General features: G+C 48.0%; 1 protein-coding gene across 1 annotated transcript in view; it reads left to right on the forward strand.

Moving 5' to 3' along the window:
* Positions 1–14,712: 14,712 nt before the first annotated feature.
* Positions 14,713–18,759, forward strand: part of FRMD4A (FERM domain containing 4A) — a 134,357-nt gene continuing 130,310 nt past the window's right edge. Inside the window, exon 1 of the mRNA XM_010580959.1 lies at positions 14,713–14,778. Within this exon, the coding sequence (XP_010579261.1) occupies positions 14,713–14,778 (66 nt within the window). The remainder of the gene's footprint in view (positions 14,779–18,759) is intronic.

Raw genomic sequence — 18,759 nt, forward strand, 5'->3', positions numbered from 1 at the left:
GGGAGCTGGGGGGAGGCAGTGCTGCAGGGTGAGCCATAAGAGCAGGTGACGGTGGGTGCCCAGGGTCCCCAGGCTTCACTGCAGGATGTGGTGTCCTTGGGTGCACAGCTGGATCCCAAAGTCACTCAGCAATGCCAATCTTCAGTAACCCTTGCTGGCTTGCTCCTTCCAGCAGCTGGAAGTGAGGATTGCCCTGCAGCCCCAGTGCAAGCAGAGCACAGCAGCCCAGCAGGCAGCAAGGTCTGACAAGGTTAAGCTGCAGTTGAATTGCTTGCAAGCCTCCTCCAGCTCCAAATCCCAGTTTGTCCCAGCTTCTCCCAGGGCATAGGGTTCCCTAAGCCAGCAGTGGATTGCCCAGCATGGCCTTGGGGACCACTGCAGCTGACAACATCCCCTGATATTTCTCCTTCTCTGAGACTTTTAACAACTTAATCCCCAGCCCTCCTGTAAATCTCAGTATGTGCCATTTCCTAAAAAGCCACAAACAATTCTCTGAGGCTGCACAATGAGTTGGAGCCCCTGTCTTCTTCTCTGAAGGTGAATCCCATCAAGGACCAAAAATGACTTTGACTGCTTTTCTCTCTGATCTGACACTGGGAAAAGACCACAGCCAGAGAGTTGATCGGCTCCGAACTCCTGGGAGCACTTTCATGTTGATGAATTGCAAACACGTAGGGTTTGATCCTGCCTCCCTCTGCTCCAAGCCACCTTTGCACTCCGCCTACTGACGAGCCGATGGCAGCCTGAAGGTTTATTCCTTGCCTACGTTGGGCTCTCGTAGGCTGCCTGCCAAAAGAAGTAGAAAAGCCTGATGTACCTCCTCTTCCCAGTGCATCCCTGCTTCATGGCTGTGTTATGCTTCTCTGTGGCCCCGTGCATGGTGCCAGATACCCTGGGTGCATCTCCATGGGGTGGGGTGGGACTTCAGCCCTTGCCCAGCCTTAAAGTACAAAGGAGACCAGAGGAGCAGGGAATATCTGATTTCCAGTGCAGTTAACGATGTTCTTGCTTACAACCCCCTCTGGCTCCTTTCCTAGCAGATATAGTGTCCTTCTGCTCTTTTCCTGAGCTGCTGTGTGACATTTTCACGTAGTGTTGAACAGTTGCTGTGTCCCACCCTCAAGAAAAGATCACTAGTGGGTAGCAAAATGTCCTTTTCACCCTCTACCTGCACTGGTGGGATGTGGTGTGACCTAGTATAGTAATCTTTGGGAAAAGTCCTTGAGGGCACAAAAGGGAGGCAAGTTCAGCCTTTTTTACTTAAAGTCACTGTAAAAGGGTCCACCAAAAATCTCCTAGAAAGCTGCAAACCAAAAAGAGGTTGATATTCCCATTTTGGCTACAGAAATCCTTTGCGCGTACACTTCCATGTGTAACACGTAACATTTTGACAATGGCTGTTGGGCTGGCCAACCTGCAAGGCTCAGGCTCTGTGTTTAGATTATTATTTTTTTCTTTCTTCTTAGAAGTTCCCAGATCTCCCAACCAAAATAAATCCACCCTTGTTTGGATTTCCTGACCGCGTGGGATCAAACATGGCTGCAGCCGTACCACACACGCTGCAAGCACTGTTGGCATCCCATCCATCCGAGCTGTAATATTTCATGCTGGGAAGTACTTAGCAGATAGCGGAGCAGCCACAGGCTGACCCTGCTGCTTTCACACTGAGTTTATGCAGGACAAGCCGGGGGTGGAAAGCTGCTGCACCAAGTGAGCATCTTGGAAAGACAGCACAAAATCTGAAGCCAAAACGTGGCAACTGTCCTAGGGAGGGGAGCATGGATGGAGCTGTTTCCACCTTTAAAAACAGTTTTGTCCTTGCTGTGCACGAACGGTATCTCTCCTGGCTATCCCTAGCTAGGGTTTTGTGAAGATGCCCATCATCTCAACACGTGGCTGCCATGTGTGTGCTTGTGTACCACCAGACTCTCATTTCCCAGAGAAACGGGGCACTCAAGGGGACACGGATGATTTAGGGGATGTGTAATCAGATACAGTGCTTCCTTTGTGCGCACACACACACCCCCAGTGTGGAAGCATGATGGAAAATAAATTTGGAAAATAACTTCCACTGCCTTCTCCAATTCTGAACTGGAAAGACCAAAAAACTGCAAAAAAAGCACTGTCCGAAGTGGTCTGGACTCCCTGGCATGCTTTGCAGCCCTCTTGGGGGTGGTGATGCAGCCACCAAAGGTGTCACCTGGGCTTGTGCTGTAGGAGGTGGTGGGAATGGGGGGCAAGGAGTCTCGTGCCTCACCAAGACCAGGGAGAGCTGAAGGGAAGCACCGAGTCTGCTTTGCCTTTGTGTTGCACCGTGGAAGATGCTTTCTGAAATGCTCTGGGAGTGCTGATGGTGATTCTGGGGGGAATCTGCAAATCTAAAGGTGCTGGGCTGTATCGTCGCTTTCTCGGTCCCCTCTCGCAGGCACAGCTGATTGCGTACGTGGCAGAAGGCTGCTCCAAAATGGGTATCGAATCCTGGGAGCTTAGGGCTCGGGGGTATCAGATCCAGCCACTGAACGTGCAGACATTGCATCAGGCTGTTCCCTCTTCAATTCCCACCCTTAACTCTTCTGTATCAATTCTGCATGGTATTAAAGAGCTGCTGTGTTTTCTTCCAGAAAGGAACATCCTTCCCTGGGTCTAAAAGGCAGAGGCATCTGGTACAGAGACAGGCTCAAGTCGAGGCATTTATTCCAGGTTCCTCCTGTGCAGAGGTTACAGGATGCCCATATCTATCGTGCTGTGAGGTGTCCTGATGCAGAGAGGACCTGGTCTTGCTGCACCAGTAGCCAAAGCATTCTCAATACAGGTGATGCAAAATCCTGGCATTACTTAGAAAATTAATGGGAGTATAAAAGCGCAGGCTGTGTGTCCTGGAGGCAGTTTTCCCTGCTTGAGCCTGCAGCGGGGCTAGTCTTAGCTCTAGTCCTCACCAGACATGCAGGTGCTCAGCATCAGGAGCTATCAGGACAAGGGAAGGCAGGTAGGACGTCTTCATGCTCCTCGCCTCTCTACGTGTGCAGGCAGAGCCCACGCGAGGTGTCCCAGCCCTGTGGCCCCCAGCTCTGCCCTGCTCAGCACAGGGTGTGCTCCCGAGCAAAGCAGGAGCAGAAATGGTCAAACCAGACTTTTGCAGGGCCTGTTTCTAAAAAACCACCTGCATCTCTGATGATGAGTCAGCTGCTTGTCATTTGAACGTGCTCCGCAGCTCGCCCTGTCCTTCCTGTGGATCCCAGTTGGGGGATGATGTCCACCCAGCACCGACCCCATCAGCTGCTGCAGCTCAGGCAGAACCGCTGGCGGCTGCCCAGCCTGGGCACCAGCCGCAGCCCTGGCTCTCGACATCAAATGTATGTCAAACCCGCTGATTAGCAGTGGCTGGAAACAACCCGGTGACATATTTTTCCACTGGAAGCGTATCAGTTCTTACAGTGTTATTCAAAACAAGAAGAAAAAAAAACCACTTCTGTGTACAGATTAACGTTTTACATTTTTTTTTCACATCTGGAATGACTTCTGCAAGTGTGTTTCCTATTATGTGTTATATATAACACTGCTCAGCACTGTCTATTGACCTGCTTTGTTACAGAATATCTGAGTGATGCACTGCCCAGTGCCTTGGCTCCATTGATCAGGGCAATCACTGGTCACATCTCTGAATGCTTAGTGATACAGTAAGTACAAAACACTCAACGAGCACTAAAAGGACACTTTGAGCCTTAAATCTTAATTTGTCCTTTAAAAATATTTCACACATACTACTGCTTTCGCTGCCTTGGGTCACTTTGGTCATCTTCCTATGAACCTACATTGATTTTTTTTCTCCAGCAAATCACACTAGTTTCAGTAGCAAATAAATCGTCCTGTTCTCCTCTATAACTAAACCAAGTCTCCTGCAAATGTTTTCCCAGAAGATTTGGATGGTCTCATGTAATTACCACCCTGTCTGCATGCACAAACGAATGGTATCTGGAAGAGTTTGCTGAAAATATGCCATGTTTGAAGTGTGAAACTATAAAAAAAAGTACATTTTTATGTATGTTTACAAGGAATTAAAAGTCAGACGTAGGAGAGATTAACAGACATGCTAACATCTTTGGCAAAAATAATAATAATAATAATAATGTATTGCTATGTATTTTAGTGCCACGTGGCTGTTATCATGATGATGATTCACGGTGCTTGCCGCAGTACGTAGTAGGGAATGAACCAGAAGGTGACCAGGAGTCCCCACAGAGAAGTTGATGTGACTTATAAAAGGCTGCGGAGTCCATTATTGGTAAAGGATTGCCTTGGCAGATAATTTAGATCCTTTTCCTTTAGATCATGCTGTGTCCTTTGTGCGTAGTGAAGAGAGTAAATACGGGGCTCTTCCAGGGGAACTGAGACCCTCCCAGGACTAATCACGGTTTTCTGGAAGCACGGCTGTGCTCAAAAGTTGATGAAGCACCTGTCCCAGGACCACGCTGCTTGTCCTTGTGCAAAGATGCCAGAGATCCTTTATCCTCTTTCCCTCTGAGCATCCCATTTTAGTTCTGCCATTGATATTTATTTCTTTGGGCCGCATTAGGGACTGGTAACCCAAATGATGGATCACAGCCCTTGTATATAATGTGCAAACATAGGATGAATCTACAGAACTTGCCTTAAAGTGATTATTATCTAGAAAATAAGTTCTCCCTGAGGGTAAAAAAAAAAAAAATAAAAGCTCACAAAATAAAGATGTTCTTCACACAGTTTGGCTGAGCTGAGTTAGCTCAGAAGTTTACATCCAGGGCAAGTTATCCTGTGCGTTAACTGGGAAGTTGGCAGCAAGGAAGATTGTCTACCTGTTGTCTAATTAACATAGGCGTTAGGGGGCTTATTTTTTGCTATGTTTTTTGGTGATAGTGGCACTTTTGCAGCCTTTGGGCATTACTTTGGCATACGGATGAGTAACATAGTACAGATGAACATTCCCAAGGTCTGTAAGGTGGGATGAGACCGTAGACTGCCCTAGCCACTCATCTTCCACTTCTCATCAGATGCAACCCTCTGGCTGCAATGGTTTCACATGGATCAAGTGGTTTCACTGCACCTGAAGACGCTCAGTGCAAACAGCTCGTCGGCTGCTCCATAAGGAGTGATGAACGGCTGAGCAGGACTGCGGCTCTCCTTTCTCACCGGGACTTGCGGTCGGCTCCAGGCAGGAGCTGATCTACCAGATCTATGAGGCTGTGCAGGAAAGTCTGGTAGGAGAGGATGGAAAACCCCATCTCCTGACTCAAAACTCATCTGCATGAAAGTACTGACTGCAGGGAAGAACCCCAAGCTGGCAGGAGGAGGAGCAGCTGGGCCGACTCAATTGCACGATTATTTATTTTTTATTTATTCCCCGTGCAGTCCTTACCCATCGCTGGGTACAGCCAGCATGCTGCACATGCAGAAAGGCTGTAGGAGCAACACAGGCTTCCCAGGTAAAAATGGAGGAGGTGATAGCTACAGGATCCCAGTTTGAAGCAAGGTTTTAAGAGCTCTGGCACATTCTGACCTAAAAAAGTTGGCCCGAAGCAGGTGTCCACATTGAACCACCTGCACAACTGGCCAGCAGAGTCAAGGTTTATCAAGATACAGTTTTCCTGAGTGCAGAAGGGGTTGCAAATCTGTAAGGTTTAAGACATCTGTGGCCACTGAACTCTCTAGACTAAAAGTAATAAATAATACTGAAAACTGTGTCACCTCCCTGTGGTCAGCCTCAGCTCCAAAGCTCAGCGGATGCTCTGACCACCCAACTCAAAGCTCCTACCCTCTCCACTCCTGCCTTGTAAATGGTGGGGATAATGCTTGGAAGCTGATATATTTTTAAGCTGGCAACTGGTTTATTTTCTGGCCAAGAAAGGGCATGGAAAGAGTTACAAGGGCAAAAGAGTCAAATGGAGTGAAAAGTATGCATTGGGAATGCCCTCTCCTCCTGCATCAACATCAGAAGGCAGGGAGGACGCGAGACCTTCTACTTCCCTTTGTGTTTGAAAAGATTTAGATCTGCATTATTTTTAAGAAAGAAAACAATACGTGACATAAACCAGGACCAAGCCTCCATCCTAGTGAGGAAGCCGGCCTGTCCAGGAAAGGACTTTCTTATCTCAGGATATAACTGAAATCAGGCCTCCAAGGCTGGCCGCTCTCAGAGCGGTGATTTAGGCATCTGCTGGGTAATACCCTCGTTGGTTTAAAATGCAGCGTCGGAATTAGATTTAATTCTAACTACATGGCTCAAGCACCAAGTGTTTTGAGGTTAAGACACGGCATTCCCGGCTTTAAGGTTCGCCTGAGAGTTATTGCTTGCTGTTGTAAATGGACTTAAGGACTGTAGGAGACGGTTTTTCATTTCAGCCCTGATACAGTAAGCCACTTAAACACTTGCTTATGTCACACTGAAATAAAAGGGATTTATGGACACAGCTATGTGCTTTGCTGAATCAGAGCATTTTTGCTGAGCGCTGTTTAGAGGAAGCATGAGAAATAACCTGTGCAGATGTCCCCGGGTGATGCTGGAGCCCGAGCAAGGCTGGAAAACGCTGCACAGAGGAAGCAAGGAGCCCCTGGGCAGGCCAGGAACTCTTTTGTCAGCTCTCAAGACAAAACAGGGAAGTCAGCAGGTCACTCAGCCTTTAGCTCGCCTTAATTTTTATCCCATCGTTCCCTGTCGGCATCCACACAATGGCTGGGTCGCACCTTTTGCGGCGCGCTTCCGCCGGAGTGACACCGTGGCTGACACCGTCCCACCTCCCTTCTCGAGGAGGACTCTTGCTTTCTAATGACCAAAGCTGTTTTCTTCCTCTCCTGACAAATAAGCTTTTGCAGAAATGATTGCAACGCTCGATGCAACCCCTCTTAAACACATCCCCTGTGCAGATCCCCCATGCAGTGGGTAGCATCAGGCTCCTCCAAGGGACGGCAGCACTCCCTCCCTGCAGGATAGCAGAGGTTTTTAAGAGCTGTATCTGTAACCATGGTTTCAGCAATTTCATCTCCATTCCCTAGTCCATGGGTAAGGACATTGATTTCTCAAGGGGTGGGATAAAGAGGCTCGCAGGGAAAGCCAAAGGCCTTGCACGTGATACGTTCCTCTGGTCTTACCAAACGTGTAGGAGATGCTGCATCATTGTCGGTGTATATTTTCTGGCCATTCAATCCGGCTATGGACTGTGTATGTATTTCACAGAGCCTCAGAGCACTTCCATAATGGGGAAACCCACGCTGCATTAGAAGGTGGAGTCTGGTTATGCATCAGTGTCCTGGTTTCAGATGGGTTAGAGTTAATTGTCTTCCTAGTAGCTGGTACAGTGCTATGTTTTTGAGTTCGGTATGAGAAGAATGTTGATAACACACTGATGTGTTCAGTTGGTGCTAAGTAATGTTTAGTCTAAAGTCAAGGATTTTTCAGCTTCTGATGCCCAGCCAGCAAGAAGGCTGGAGGGGCACAAGAAGTTGGGAGGGGACACAGCCAGGACAGCTGACCCAACTGGCCAAAGGGGTATTCCATACCATGGGACGTCATGCCCAGTATATAAACTAGGGGGAGTGGAGGCGGGGGGATGACTGCTCAGGGACTAACTGGGCGTTGATCAGCTGGTGGTGAGCAATTGCACTGCGCATCATTTGTATACTCCAATCCTTTTATTATTACTGTTGTCATTTTATTAGTGCTATCTTATCATTATTAGTTTCTTCTTTCCTGTTCTATTAAACTGTTCTTATCTCAACCCACAAGTTTTACTTCGTTTCCCAATTTTCTTCCCCATCCCACTGCGGCGGAGGGGGGGGGAGCGAGTGAGCGGCCGTGTGGTGCTTAGTTTCTGGCTGGGGTTAAACCACGACAATCAGCCATCGGCTACTTCTCTTCACATCACCATTATCCACATCTACAGCATCTTTCCTGGGCCCATCTTTTCAGCTCCAAAGCTCTCTTTGTCACCAAGTTCCCTTGAAAGGCAATGCTAAAAAGGATGCTCCTGTTTCTTTGAATATGCAACAACTTCATTCTCCTACAGAAGTACTGCTAGAAGACGGCAGATGCCTGAGGATATGGTTGGGATATCCTTCCTAGGGATAAAACAACTGGCTTATACTTAACATCTCCTGTTCCAGAGCACAAAACAGCTTTTCCAATAAGAAATCATCATATGAACAAATTTGAATGGCAGAAGTGCTGTCTAGTGGGTTCCTATGCATTGTATTGAGAAACATTGGTATTTCTGTATTGGCTTATTTCAGAAAGCTCAGCCCATGTTATGAACTGTGTCACTGACCCTTACAGACAGGACAGGCTATAGAGACCTGTGCTCTCTATGCCAAGAGCCTTGTGCCAAATTAAAATAAAAATCTCCCTCTTGAAAAAATAATTACAAACCAGACCTTCTACTACTGCTTTAGGAAAGACTCAAGGAAATAAGTGGTAGAAATGAGGACCGTATTCAGAAACAACAGTTTCTCCTGACTGTCTCCCCATCCTCAAAGCTTCAAGCCACTGAGGCTTAGGTAGAAACCAGCCTGCCTGAATACGGCCCATTCTGGTGAAGAGGAAGAGTGAGGGAAGTGAGCATGCACGAGGGCTTTGGACCTGGACCGCAAGGTAGCGTGAGCAGTGCTGCAAACCACGGTGATGTGCACGCCGGTGCAGGGCGGCGTGCAAGCCCCATGAATGGGACTGATGAACCACATTTTCACCAACAGTCATCTCGGTCCTTCAGGGATTGCAAAGGACTGGAAAAACGAGCAAGTCCCAATGAAAGGTGCCTCTGGGCAGGGTCTTGCTTTCACCCCAGCTGCCCGGCCAGTGCTGCTTCCCACCAAGCGCAGAGTCAGCTGTGGCCATATCCCCTCTCCCCAGGTGCCCGTGCAAGGATCAGCCATGTAGCTCAGCCCTTTGCACACTATCTTGCAGCCATCCTCATCTCAGTCACCGTCAGTATTATTTATTAGGTGCTGATGCAGAGCAGCAACTGGGGAGGATGCTCTGTGAACACATGGCATAAAAAAGAAAGATAGTCCGTTCCTCCGGGATCCTGAAGTGTGAGTGTAGGACAGGAGATGACAGATGGATGCAGGCAAGTGAAGAGACAGTGATGGTCAGTGCAACAGACGGCCGATTGCAAGACCGGTCCCGATTCAGCAAAAAGTGAAGTGCTGCCACATGCACGAAATAAACTGTACAGACATTAAAACCACACTGCTTTTCCTCCCTCTCTCTCCCTACAAGCTTAGGAGTTGCCAGGATGAGAAGGCAGTAAGAAGTGGTCAAGTGGGAGCAGGATGTTTAATCTAATAGTTTATTGTAATCAGCAGGCTGTCATCTCTCCCTATCTCCTTTCAGCGGGTCTGTCCAAACGGCAGGCAAAGCGACACAGATTTTGTGTATTCAGCACAGTAATTGCCTCCCATGCAGGCAGCAAGGGTTTAGGAAAAATTCTGCCTCCAATTATAATTTCTGATTTGAGTCATGGAAGAATACACCATATTCCTCTCTATTTCTGCAGTCACCGGCTAATGAAATGTGCGGAGGATATTTATAGAACTGCCATTGTAAATAGCATTTGCATTTTGTGCCTTTGAGTTATTTAGTGTGACGCTGCTTTCACCAGGAGGGTTTTTTCGTTTTGAAAGGGAAAGGTTCCCTTTGGAGCTGTTTCCTCCTGTCGCCTTCGCTGTTTGTGTTGGATGGAGCAGTTCTGTGGGCAGTTGCTGATAATTTAGTGACGAAGTGACAGGCGCGCGGGGATTAGCTGAGCGCGGTGCGAGTTTTGGGGCTGTCACGGACAGTTTATAGGATTCTCTGAGACAATGTTTGGAGTTACAATGAAGATGAATAGAGAGGAGGGCAGTCGCCAGAGCAGTTCATGCCGCAGAGCAAAACAACCGCCAGTCTGCCTTCCCTAGGAAACCCATTGTGTAAATATTTGGGTAGGAGACTCCAAAGGAGATTTAAAGTCTTGTGATAAAGGTAACTAAAACATCCTTTCCTTGAGAAAAACAGCTGTGAGCTGGAAGATCCCGCGAGTAACCACGAGAGAGATTTCCTTTCTGTAGCATCCCTATATTAGAGAGAACAAACATGTGTGTTGGGTCTTGTTGTCACTAATGGATCTCAAAGCCTTTCGCAAAGGAGGTCAGCATCAATTTTCCCACCCTCAGGGTGCAGAAGCCAAGGAGCAGAGAAAGCACGCGTGCCTTGTGTATGATCAGCTCTCCTGCACACTAATCCAGCGCCTCATCCACAAAAACACGTTCCTTCAGATCTTCATGTGCCTTACAAGCACCATCTGTGTTTGTGTATTGGAGATATATTATCCCTAGTCTTTACACACTCATGTACATAAATGACAGAGCTTTTTAAAGGCACTCATGTTCAGCTCTTCAAGTGCTTGGGGGTCACGACGCATGTGCAGGCAGTAGAAGAAGTGGCAGATTTTCAGAAAAATGTGACACACTGAGCTGTTTTGGAAAAAAAAAATCTGTTCTGTATTTTGGCACATAATTTCTATCTGAGTTTGTGATAAGTCTGGCCCATGAAATGCATGTGGCCAATATTCACACCTGGCGTGTGCAGCTCCCTGCCGTATGGATGAACTGTTAGCACTTGGGAATGTGTAACACAGTCCCACCTCTTCGCACCTCTTCAGAAGCATCGGAAATTTGGGGGGTTGATGTGGATACAGGACCCTTGGCCCTTGGAAGTCTCTCCTGGGCTGAGCACTAGAGCCCGGCTCCAGGTATGGGACAAACCATGTGCAAGCGGCTGAGCAAGCAGCAGGCGCAACCATGGAGCTCACCTGGGAATTGTCTCGCCAAACTTGAAATGTCTGAAAGTTCTCTCTGCTTGGAGCATCAAGGGCATCTCGACTGTTAGGTTAAACTAGACTTGACTTTTTACTTTCTGGAGTTAGGGTAGAGGACTCCTGCCCTCCAGAAGGAAACTGAGAGGCTGTGTTGGTACGGGATGTGCTTGTCTTCTATCAGCAGCCCTGCTCAACCATTGGTTCTTGTCTCTTTGCTGGGATTTTGCTTTTCCACGGTGAAGGGAAAGCTGTGCCTTTGTGCCTTTTAGCTCTCAGTTCCCCACATCCTTCTCTGGGTAAGAGCCTTGGGAGTGGAGAACCTTGATTTACTTGTTGTAGTCATCCTCCATCCAAACTCTGGTGCTGCTCAGCTCATGCTTAATGACCTCCTGCCCCCATGGTCCCATCTATACAGCTTTGGTGTTGATTTCCCTTCTCCAGTTACACAGAGAAACAGAAGGAGTTCCCTGACTTGTCCCCCCAGAGCTGGCCACAGCCCCATCCATCACAGTGCAGCAGATAGATAGTGCAGATCAGCCAATTTGCAAAGCGTCAGAAGCAGCATCTTTTACGCAGACAGACTGTGCTAAATCAGTTCCTTCCTGCTGTGCTTTGAAATGTTCCCGTTTCTTGCTCTGACAAATTAACAGAGTTTGTATTGATCTGATGATGCAAAAAAGCACATAGTGTAGGCTTTAGACACCTGGTGGAATAATAAAACAGAAAGGAGGGAGGGTAGGACCATCATATTTTAGCTTATATCTAGCAGGAAGTCTGTCTTCTACCTCTTTTCTTTTCTTTCCTCTTGGAAAACATCATTTGTTTCTAAGGGAATCGAAAAGCCCCATGGCTGGGCATTCTGTCTATAGAAGGAAATACTGTAGCAGATCTCCAGCCACATACATTGTGGTCCTTCTGAGCTTCAAGGTATCAGCCAAGACAGAACCAAGTGACCAAACTATAAAAATGATCGTGTTCTTTGACAGCCACTTTGCTGATGGACAGAACCGCTGGGGACAAGCTGATGTGAAAGCAGTGTGCTTTCCTTCCCTTCACTCCTCTTCCCTCCCCCTTTTCTGCAAGTGATGTTCGTGAAATACCTTGCAATTAGTCAACCATCGTGTGCTCCATTTCAGAGCTTCACTTTATTCAGATACTTCGTGTTAGCAGCTGTTTACATTTGGGATTTCTTTAAGCAGCAAGAGCACTAAGGGGTTACGAAACTCTGGGATGGAAAAGCATGGAGAGATAAAGAAGCTCCACACAGAAAGCAAGCGCTTTGCTGAAACACTAAAGCACAAAGAAGTCAAGCATCTCAGAAAATTTTACCTCTTCCCCCTTTCACTTTCTTTTCAACTTTGGTATAACCAATGGAGCGTAACATGCAAGAGCTGGACTGTGTTTCCATCCCTGCTATCGCATGTTACCGCCACGATAAACTCACTGCTTTATCTCTTACTGTGGGTAAACTCGTATTAAAACTGGAATATCAGTGCATACTCATCACCTTGGGGATGCAGCAGATATGTGACGGGAAGAGGACAAGAGAAATGCCAAAGCAGAGCTCAGCCACTCGGAGTTTTATCTGCTGGGGAAGCCCAGCAGAGAAAGCTTGCCGCTCCCTGCGCCCATGTGAACATGACCCACACCACTCTTATTCCAAGCAGGGCAAACCATTGCAAAGCCCTTCTGCGAGCCTCTGGTGTAGCTTTACAGCTGAGCTGAAAGCTGTTTAACACAGACTTCACAGAGAAAAACCTCACTCACCAAGTAATATACCTTATGAGAAGTCATATTTTGCATAACATTACTTTCTGGAGGAAACTCTCCTAAGAATACAATTTATTGCCATGGTGGTAACTGGCTGACATTTATGAGAAGCCTTGTTTTACAAGGCTTTCCTTTGGCTGCACTGCCAGGGCTCCACTTGTGCTCGAGGAAAACGAGAAGGAAAGCCATGGTTTTTACTGCGCACAATATTCCAGAGGCATTCTGGTGTGAGTAACAACGGGGGTAAAGTCTGCTTGGATCACATAGGATTGTGCATGCAAGGATTGTAATTTTGGGATGAGTTGAAGGGAAAAGCTCATTTTGACTGAAGCTGTCTCATAATAAACTCCATATCTTGCATGGCCAGCTCGAGGCTCAATAGAGTTGTTGGCATATCTGAATTTTTGCTATGCGGAAAAGGCCAGGGTCAGGGTAAGACTCGGTCTGTCCTGGCCACAGGAAAGAGGGAGATGGATGTGGGACAGAGCTGGCGAGAAGGAGGATAGGAGCACCCAGGAGAGCCCAGCGGGCTCCCATGCTGAGAGCCGGCAATCTGCAGGGTGAAGGAGATGCTGCTGGAGACAGCCAAGGTTGCAGACCCCATGGCAATGGCCATGCGCCTCCTGGGCTCTCAAGCAGGTGAAGTTGATGGTGGGGCATTGCCAGCTGCCCTCCACCACCGCCTCCTGGATGCCAGCACGTCTGGCCCCATCAAGCCACATGAGCGGGTGATTTTTAACCCGCAGATCTAAAGCAGAAAGCCGAGCTGTCCCCAGTTAACCCCCAAGCCCACATCTCCCTGCTCTCTGCAAGGCGGCTTTGCATCAGGGGCTCAGCTGTCACCCGTGGGGAAAGGGGATGGGTGAGGGCAGGAATGCCTCGGGTGCTGTGGCAGCTTCATCCCCGACAGCCCTTACTCCCCCTACCAGGCTCCCGTGGACCCTCTGCTCCCTTCTGGTGATGCTTTAGGACTTGCCATGGCAAGAAATATCATTAAGTTGAGCTGGAGATCCACGCAGTTCTCAGGAAGGTGCCTTGGCTGGAGGGTGGTGGGTCCCAGGGGGCCTGAGCCACACTGCGGGGCTGAGCTGGGTCCGTGCTTCTGTGGGTCCGGGCAGGCATGAGAGCTGTGGGGTGAGCCCACACCAGGGGGGCTGCCTGTGTGCTGCCTAAGTCGTGCTGAGGAAGGGATTTCCAAGAGCCAAAGAGGCTTAGGCAGTCCATATCCCATTAGGAGATAGCGGGATTGTGCCTGTGCCTGTGCGTGCTGAAGGGCTTTGCAGGGCTGAGTCGGGATCCATAACTCTGCAAAGCAAAGTTGCTCCTCGCTTACGGTGCTCTCTGCAAGAGGAGAGCCAGGAGAGGGCTTCACTGACTGTCGAGGAGTTTCCTCAGGCCACGGCTCATTTATTTCTTGGCATCCCAATCTACAGGACCTTGGAAGTCTTCTATAAGTCTTCTATACCTAAAAGTTTTATTGATATTATTTGTTAAGTCGTAATAAACTATATTGGTATGGAAGCACCTCTGGCGTGGTATAGTAATATCACAAGTGGCTCTTCTGGTATATCTTAAACAGGACACCCCAAGTAGGACAAGCCTATTTTGGGATTCAGGCCCAAACAAGCAGCTGGTGTAACCCCAGGGAGCACCCTCAGCACAGCCCAGGGAGGAGCCTTGCTTGCTCTGCGCTACCTCCGGGATGGTTGAATCACTGCTGAGGGGTTTGGGGGAAACTTGTCTGGATGTCTCCTCCGCCGGCCAAGCCAGCTGCAAAGCCAGAGGCTGCGGTATGAAACATCGGGGCCCCGGTGCTGTGAACCATCTCCCCGGCCCCATTTTTTCACACTGGAACGACCTCCTCCCGCCAGCTGCGTCCAAGCAGACGCCACACGCTGCTCCGTGACAGCTCCCGGGGTGGCTTTTCTTTTTCTCCTTCCAGCCTTTTCTTGCCCCTGGTGCCAAAAGAAGGGGGATTAATTAACAAAAAAAGAAAAAACAAAACCAGAAAGCGAAACACAGCAGGGAATGAAAGCCTCCAGCTTGTGCTGGGGGAGCCAGCAGCCTCTTGCCGAGCTGGAGAGCCGAGCACCCTGACACGCGTGCCTCTTCTTTCTTGCAGATGACGGAGGGCCGCAGATGCCAAGTGCACCTCCTCGACGACAGAAAGCTGGAGCTCCTCGTTCAGGTAGGAACTGCACGTTTTGCCACCCGATAGTTTGCTACGGCTGCGGATTTTCACCCGGGGTGGGGAGAGAAAAGGGTTTTCAGCTGGTTTTCTCAGCAACTTCACGTTGCGGTTGCCTGCAGAGCTCAGGGAAGCTGCGTTAGTGCTGGGTGGGAAGGATCTGCAAAGATATATCTGTGCGAAGGACTAATTTAGGACATATTTTGCTTTAATCTGTGCCAAAACTGTCCCAGTCACTGCCAGGGAGAGAGAAAAGCACCAAGCAGCTCTGGTCATTTTTGACACTGTTACTGTATCACTTTTAGCTATTTTTTGAGGTGTTGCTTAGCTTTGAGAAATGTATTGTATCTGCTTAAAATGCCTCCAGCATTTTTTTTAATATCTTCTTTACTTGCCATCCTAAATTGCTGGGGTACGATGCCGGGGTCCATGCCGGAGGCGGCTGTGCCCCATGCACCCACCTGCACCAGGAACGCAGCCGGCAGCAGAAGAGGCTGCGGTGGTGGTCCCACAGGCAGGCGTTGCTTGAGACATTACAGAGGTTGTAAATCATGTGTCAAACACAGATATGCATTGCAATAAGTCTGTGCTCCATCTGCCTTGTTTTTTATTTTTTTAAAAAATGGACAATTAGGAAAAATGAGTCTGGTGCTGGCTGTGTAATGATGGGCTGATGGAAGCTGCAGCATCCTGCACTTTTCTGACAGTTTTGGCTCATGTCTCAGAGATCACCAACGGGTTAATAACAAGAATTAGAAGAATGTCTTTCCTTTTACAAACGTTGATGGCCAGCCACAGGCAGCCCAAGAAGCAGGAAATGAAACTTCCCATAGAGCCCAAATCCCCCGGCTGCAGCTGATAAGCTGGGAGGGGGGCTGGATCCTATCCAGCACTGGCAAACCCGAATGGGGATTGCTGAAGGAGACTTGAATCGCCAGAAGCACATTCAGTCTCGCTTTCTTAAAAGTTGCTTAAAAATACCATTAATAAAATGTTAATGGATAACGTTTTTTCAAGCACGTTGTCACAGAGGAGGTGAAATCCCTCAGCTCCCCGTGACACTCGGTGCGGTCAGAGAGTGCCTGGATAACCATGAACAAGCCAGGCCAGGGCTGGAATGAGAAGAGCTAAATCAGGATGACTAACTAAAACAAAATACCATACCAATGGTCTCTGCACGAAGAGCATCCCTGCGCCAGGCTGCAAGGGCTCTCTGATGCTTAGCAGCTGGCTGGGGGAAGTTCAGCCACCTTCATCACAAGGACGCAGCACGTGGCTTCCTATTTCATATAAATGCCTTTTCAAATTTTTCTTAGTTCAATTAAAAATGAATAGGCTATTGGAGAACAGCTCTGCTAAAGCACTGCTGACAATATTAATAATCACAGTTTAAAATATACTGCGGGAAATCTATATGAGCTGCCCTGGCCAACCTGCTTATTTGGGGTTTTTATCAGTAACACAAAAAAACCACAGTGAAGATGACAGTTGAGGAGGCTGGTTTAGGAAGCTCTGTGTCCACTTCAGAGTGAGCGGAAACAAGATCACGTAATATTATCTTTTTCAAGTGTTTGATCATACCTTCAATGGGAATTTCTCATAATCAATATAGGAAGCGAATTGCTCCGTAAATCACACTAACTAGTTTGCAAGTGACCCATGGTTGAATTTTATTCGTACAATAAATTGTTTTGCTGTTTTCAAGTAACATACGAATGGGGAAAGCCAGGAGGGGTGATTATGAAAAATTCATGCCCAGAAAAAGCAGTAACCTCTGTTGCGTGCAGGTTGACCTAGATCTCTGAGTACCACCATGCCCCTATGTGTACAAGATTGTCCCTTGAGGCATCTCAAATGCTCCGATGGTTAAATGTGGCTTTTCAATGCTGTGAGGTAGCCTCTACTCAGGGCAATTGTAAATAAAACACTTTTGGGTGGAGAAGACGACAGAGGAAGAGGATGTTTGCGTTCGAGTATGTCGCCAGTATTGATACTCTTTGCAGACGTGGGCACAACGCTTTGGTTTGCCTGCCTGTAAAGCATGGGCAAAGCCACCAGCTTTGGGGTGGTCCTAGGGCTGCTGCGCTCGGGGCAGGAGCGGGTTGATGCTATACCCAGATGAGTAGCGCTTTGTCCCGGCCGGTCCCCAAATGACTAGGGTCCCTCCAGGAGCAACATGCGCTTTGCCAGGCGAAGTCTCACCAACTGACCTGTATCGTTTGTAACTTGTGGTGAGATTTCAGATAAAAGTTGCTTTGTAAGTTCTGAGCACCGTTATTTTTATTATTACTTTATCTCATAGCTGAACTGACTAAGAAGCTGTAAATAAAATGTGCATCCAACCCTGAGCTTCTGGCTGTCACTTCAAAGCTGTATTTTTCTGTGGGTGTCTGGCCACGGGCTGAAATGGAGGTCTGATTTGTTGGTGTATGCCATGAAAGATGTTCCTCCATAGCTGTGTTGGGCCTTAACATCTAGACCTGCATTGGCTTGAATTGCTTGGGAGCCAGGCTCTTAAATTCTTGTGTGAAATTTCTTCCTTCCCACCAACCTCAACCTTTCCTGGAAGCTTTTCCATAGCTAATTTCACACTGCTATGGCAAGTTTAGGAGAGACCGCTGGGAATCAGTAGAACTGATTTCTCTGCCATGGGTGAGAGCGAAATGACATCCTCACCTGGATCTGCCTTTACGCAGCCTTACAGCGCTTGTGTGTGTGATATCAAGTGCTCTGCTTAGAGAAGGGTTCAGGGATCTTGCTGCTGTATTTTGGTGTGGAAAAAAACAGCAGAAGAAGCTGGGTCTGATCGAAGGAGGGAGATGGGTACAGGTCCCTCAAATGGATGCAGGAGGGCACCTGGAGCATCTTGAAACTGCGTAGACCAGTGACTCTGGGGAGCTGAAATTATTTCCTCTCCTGCTGCCTCGAGTGCTGCTGGGCAGAAACAGATGCATCTGGGAATGATCAGGGTGTTTGCAAAAAGCAGTGTATTAAGCAAATGTACTCCCTTTTTTGTCTGCGAATTAGCTGTGATCAGACTCGGAGGGGTTACGAATATCTCATTCGAAACATATCAACTGATGGTTAACGAGGACCATACCTCAGGCTGCAGGAGGACAGCAAGAGGTAACTGCTCCTGCGGAGTCAGCCTTGGCTCTGTGCGACAACTCCGCCAGACCAGATTGAAATGTTTTGACGCCACAAATTCTCTCCCAAAACTACAAAGACACCTCAGACTGGCCACACAGCTATTGCCAGTGGGACCCCCCATGCACATATGTTTTATTTGCATTACTGAGCCCCAAAAGTAAGATTTTGGCTCAGAGGCAGCATTTATAACCCCTTCTGTGACTGCTGGCTTGCTTCGGTGTTGGCACGTAATGCAAGGGCTTGGTGTTACCACCATCAGGAAAGTGATCCTGGGCTTAGTCAATCAAAGGGTCTTGACTAAAGTCTTTTCCTCCCAAGTTGAGCGGCTGCAGAGTGGTACAGCAGGAGCTAAGGAAAAGCAGAAACACAGGCTTTGCAGATAAAAGAAAGCCCTCCCCAATGTGTTTTGTCAGATAAATGCTGAAATTTAGAAGGGCTAATCATAAATGGAGACAGAGGAGGATCATATGGAAATCTCTTCCTGAGGGTCTGAAACTCAAAGCCTGTTTGACTTGGGATTAGGAAGAAGAGTTGCATTTGGTATGTATTTCATTTGATAAATGCCTGTTGATGATCTGGTGTGTGTGGCAAGTTTACATGGGACATTTTTTTGACAGCGTTTTCTTCCTGAGCAGGAGCAGAGCGTGGCTCCTTGGATCTTGTTACAATCTAGGTTTTTTTGCTGTTTCTGTCTGATGCATGTTTAGTTGCTAATACAGGGGGTTTTTTTAAAGTGTTTGGCTTTATCCAGCTAATCCTTTTCAGCAAGCGAGTCCCTTTTCTTGCTTCTGGAAAATGGATTTGCTCACATTCCCCGCTTTCAGCCTCCCT

This window comes from Haliaeetus leucocephalus, unplaced genomic scaffold (assembly GCF_000737465.1).
Source record: "Haliaeetus leucocephalus isolate CR32 unplaced genomic scaffold, Haliaeetus_leucocephalus-4.0 Scaffold751, whole genome shotgun sequence".
Classification (NCBI taxonomy): Eukaryota; Metazoa; Chordata; class Aves; order Accipitriformes; family Accipitridae; genus Haliaeetus; species Haliaeetus leucocephalus.